Below are 5,218 nucleotides of genomic sequence, written 5' to 3'. Positions count from 1 at the left end.
TGTGTTCTTAAAGGCTTCTCTCCCAAAGGATTGTGGCTGCATGTAAAACGGTCCTCCAGAATCTCAGTTTGTGTTGCACTGAAGAAAGTCATTAGCGTGAATAAATGATGTTTAATATTTTGATGAACGAACCCTTAAAAGTGTGGAGACGACTTCAGTTTCGAGATCTTGGATTTAAAGCAGCGGATTGATCTTGCTCATGGTTGTCATCTTGACTAATTGAGCTTTATGACCGTTTGTCTTACAAGCTTGTTATGATTTATGTAGTGTATGAAGGTTGACGTGTGTGTAGTGTGTTTACTAGATTTGCTTCAATGCACCTCTCCTCTATAGGTTATGATGGCCATGAAACCGCATTACTGGAGGGTCAAGAGGTCACCGGTGGTGTGTGTCGAACCGTCTTCATGATCGTGATCCTCAAATCACCCTTAAATGCAATAATGCTCATAATATCATTGTTTAGAGCCACGAACTGCAGAGTCTCTTTTGCTCATCAACCCTGCATTTATTTGATCAAAAATACAGGAAAAACAGGAAAAAAATAGAAAAATTATTCCAGTGTAAAATCTGCTGTTTTCTATGTGAATATACAGTAAAGTGTAATTTATTCCTGTGATCAAAGCTGAATTTCCAGCATCATTACTCCAGTCTTCAGTGTCACATGATCCTCAGAAATCACTCTAATATGAGGATCTGATGCTCGAGAAACATTTATGATTATTATCAGTGTTGAAGACAGTTGTGCTGCTTCATATTTTTTAGGAAACATTTTATTTTTCAGGCTTTTTTGATGAATATAATTTTTTTGTAACATTACAACAAACACTTTTGATCAATTTGATGTATCCTTGCTGAATACAACTTCATTTCTTTCAAAGAGAAATTCTTACTATTTAAAATATAAAAGAATGAACTGTTGCTAATTGATTTATTGTCTGAATGATCATGTTTTTGACTCTCGAACGGTATAGGCAGCGTGAGGATGGGAGAGTTACTCGTCTAACGCACATCTGTTCTCTGAACTGCTGCTAAAAACACTTTCTGTCAAGTTAAAAAAGCAAAGACATTTCCAACATGTCCACTGTGTTCTGGCCAAAAGCCATGTGGAAGTTTGATTTGCAAACATTTAAAGCAGGAGAATGGTGTTTATTTATAACTTGTGATGTTTTAAGGGCACATAAAGAGTTTTAAGCACTTAAATCAGATGAATTATGCTTTTTAATTTTTTAACAATGCATATATCACACTAAAGTGTCAGGCCCGCAGGATTGTGACTGTATGATATCTTTATGTAAGCCACTGATGAACTGGTGTCCTTTAATTGTCTGCATTTGATCCTTGAATGGGACAATGTCAATAAATGATTATACAAATTGTTTTTCCTTAAAGTATTGCGTATGAATGACTAAATCTGTAGTCTTTGATTTGGAGATGATTTGCTGTGACGGGGAATCAGAGAGAGCAAATGAAAAGTGGATCTCTCAGGAGCCGTCGAGGGTTAAACTGCTCGACACACACACTGCTTTTGTCCTGAAGGACACGGGTATTAAAAAGAAATATTACTTCATGAAAAGCCACAGCACAGCGTCCCTGGCTCTTGTAACTAATGTGTTTTTCAGTGAAAAGCCTGTTAGTTTCTGAAGAAGCAGCAAACGCTGTGTTTACTGCAAGCCAAGGCTCAGATCAACTTCTCAATGCTCCTCGTCCTTCTCTAACGTCTGAAGCACAACTCTGAATGCATTAGAAATGTTACATTATTGACAGACTAACTCGGTTGGGTTTTTTGTAAATGTATTGAGTTTAGTCACGGCAAAATGATCTTTCCAGTGCCTTCCATCATGTGCACATTAATGACTGATGAGAAACTCTTGCAGGGAAGTGTTCGCTGACCGGGAGAATGAACGTTTTATTCACCATTACACTCTTTATTCACCAACACTCTTTAAAAAGGCTTTTATCATGTAAGGTCACATTAAAAGTTATGTGTTCTTCTCCTCCATTGGTGCCCTGTGTAACCAGATTTTAGTTAAAAAAAGAAAAAGAAAATAAGGGACAGGTGGAAGTATAATAACCTATAATGGAAGAAAAATAAATCTAAGTTCGACAAAGTTCTCTTTAAGTGTAAAAATGCAAAAAGTTTATTGGCTCAAGAGCTGAGACTGTGTAAGCACAGTCTGTTCACAAAAGTAATGCATTCAAAAATATAATTTTTACGAATGTACATCAAGTAATAATATGATAAATGTACAATGATAGCGAATGCACGTCACACTTGTCAATACGCAGTTTAGCACATGCGATGACAATATATTTAGAAAGAAAATCCTTTCTTGTGCCGTTCAATAGCAGAGTACACCGATAGGTGGCAGTGAGTATTCTCAGGTAGAATATCCCAGTATCTCAGCAGCAGTCGCTCAGCTGTCACACACACACACACACACACACACACACACACCACACACACACGCTCGCGCGCGCGCAGGAGTGAGTCTCGCGCAGAGAGAGTTTCAGCAGCGAACAGAAAGTGAACAGGGGGGCATTTCACTCACACACACACACGCACACACACAGCACTCGGACAGTGCCTGGATTAAACCTCTCCCGGAGCTTTGAGCGATGCGCTGGCAGAATGGCCCGATGGTTCAAGGAACACCTGGGATTCAAAACCACCAAAGCCCCGCCGCCCGCGCCTCCGAAGCCGGACTATCGACACTTCCACCCGGGCATCTCCAGCGCTGCTCCCGCGCTCCTGCTCCAGGGCTCGGCGCTCATGCCCGCTCAACCCGACATACTCACCGCATACAAACTCCAGAAGGAGCTGGACTTCGAGGACCCGTACACCCCGGCCGGGAACATGAGCATGCCCTTCTCCTCCACGGGACTGAGCTCCACGGGCTCGCCGGACGTGAAGTTCGTGTCTCCGAAGCACGGCTCATCAAGGTGGAGGCGGCCGAGCGGAGCGGCTCGAGCCCGGGCAGCAGCAGCGCGGTGGACCGCGGTCAAATCCCCGGTTCTCCACCCGCGGAGACCGAGAACAGTAAACCGGAGAAGGTAAGAGACCGATGCGCGCTCACCTCCACCAGGTACGAGCAGAGCAGGTGAGCCGCTCTTCAGCATACGGACTGAGCATCACTTCTCATACACATGTGATTTTTAAATGGTTTTCAGTTTTAAAAAAAATAAAAAATAATTTTAGTAAAAACTGTTATATTAATTATTTATTTATTTGATATTTTATATAAATGTAACTTGTTTTTATTTATTAAATTTGTCATTAAAAAAATAAAATTATCATAAAATAGTGTTTTGTTTAGTAAAAACTTTCTAAATCACTTATTTATTTGATCCTTCTATATAAAAAACACATGTTATTATGATTTTTAAATGGTTTTTATTTTATTTGTATAAAATATTTTTTCTTATTTTTTTTTCTTAAAAACTTTTATATTAATAAATTATTTATTTTTATGAATTTTAATAAATGTAATATTTGCTTGGATTTAAGTGAATTAAATTAGCTTAAAGGATTTAAGTGTGCGGGACAGTTTATTTATTTATTATTTTTTGAGATCTTTAGTCTTGTGTGTCTGGCACCTTGATGATCAACTCCTTCAAAATAAATGTAATATTACAATTTTTAATAATTAATTATTAAATTATCATAAAACTGTTTTGTTTAGTAAAAAACTTTGTTATATTAATAACAAATTTATTTTATCCTTCTTTAAAAGTAAATAAAATTAAAAAACATTTACATTTAGTGTATCAAAAAATATTTGTATTATTAAAATCATAATTTTAATATTAATATTATTAAACTTTTATTTAATTTATTTAACCTTTCTTTAATCAAGAACAAGAAACAAAAATAAATAGTTTAATATAAACAAAAAAAATAATACAATTTCATCATACAAAATCTAGCCTATGAATAGTAATACATCAAAATTTCAAGTGTCTAGTTAAAAAAAAAAACTAAGTTATGAATTTAGACCATAGGGTTTAAGATCTGCAGACATTTTTATTTGGGTATGTCGTTTTCAGAAAATTCTCAGAAACAGGGGTGCTGATTAGGAGGTTAACCTGTTGTAACAGTGATGAAGCTGAAGGTGATTCCCTGCTAGTGTGGAGTGTCTGCCAGTTTACTCGTTCTGGCGGAGTGTGTGTGTGTGTGTGTTGTGTGTGTGTGTGTGTGTGTGTGTGTGTGTGAATAGGCTGAGCTCTGCGTCATAACCGGTCCAACGAGTTGCTTCATGTGTTCCACAACGTTACGGGTTCACACTGCTCACACTGGTCTGAGTTCAGATTAACATCCATCAGCATCTCTGAAAGTCTTTAGCTTATTCTGTTTATGTTTATCCTTCATAGCACTCAGTGACACTTACACTATATATTATATTGTTTTCCATATATTTTGGGGTTGGAAATGAAAACATCATCTCCAGAAGATAGAATTAATCCATTCAGGATCTACAATTCAACTTCCACTTAGTACTTTGCATAAAAGTTTTCATAAAGTTTCATTTAACACCCATTTTAAATGCACTAAATTGTTTATGCAAAATATTTAGGAAGCTTGTAAAAAATATAAAGAGCATTAGCAATTACAGAAAACACACTTCAGCAGAACATGATCAGCTCAAAGTGTGTGAGTAATCTTTGGCCCCAAATGTGTGTAAATGTCACTGGTAGTGTCTGTGTGAAGAGTTATTGGGTGTAATATGTCAGTTTACTTTATGTTGCTCTCCTCACTCACACACATGAGCTATAGTGTCCTGATCACACTAGTGAAACACATCAACAATTATATCTGGTGTCTGAATAATCTTGGTTTGACTTTAACATGTGTTCAGACGTTCACACAGTGTGTGTGTGTGTGTGTGTGTGTGTGTTAGTCTGCGCAACGTTTGAGTGTTTACTGTGGACGAGAGCCAGAGCCACAAGTGTGTGTCTCATTCACAACACTTCCTCTGCGCTTCATTCCTGACACACCTTTACCTGCAGGCGCGGCCTGTGCGTTACTGTGTGTGTGTGATGCAAGCCAACACTGCACGCTTCACACACGGTTGTAACACACACTGCAGGTGTCATGACTCTAGCTGTCTTCAGCTCATTGTGTTTGATTGTGTTTGATTGTGTTTGATTTTGTCACTCTTGTATCAAACGCTGTAGCGATTACTGAATACTCAGAGCGATCTGAATAACATCTGAGTGTGTG

At 37.8% G+C, this 5,218-nt stretch overlaps 1 protein-coding gene across 1 annotated transcript in view; it reads left to right on the top strand.

Annotated features, from left to right (window-relative positions):
- Window positions 1–2,461: 2,461 nt before the first annotated feature.
- zgc:158464 (uncharacterized protein LOC791139 homolog) overlaps window positions 2,462–5,218 on the top strand; it is a 26,426-nt gene continuing 23,669 nt past the window's right edge. The window contains 2 exon segments of the mRNA XM_056245086.1: window positions 2,462–2,927; window positions 2,930–3,051. Of these exon segments, the coding sequence (XP_056101061.1) occupies window positions 2,630–2,927; window positions 2,930–3,051 (420 nt within the window). The 5' untranslated portion in view covers window positions 2,462–2,629.

This window comes from Rhinichthys klamathensis, unplaced genomic scaffold, assembly GCF_029890125.1.
Source record: "Rhinichthys klamathensis goyatoka isolate OS25496 unplaced genomic scaffold, OSU_Roscu_1.1 h1tg001337l_1, whole genome shotgun sequence".
NCBI classification, from domain to species: domain Eukaryota; kingdom Metazoa; phylum Chordata; class Actinopteri; order Cypriniformes; family Leuciscidae; genus Rhinichthys; species Rhinichthys klamathensis.
This window is presented reverse-complemented; position numbering and strand designations above follow the sequence as displayed.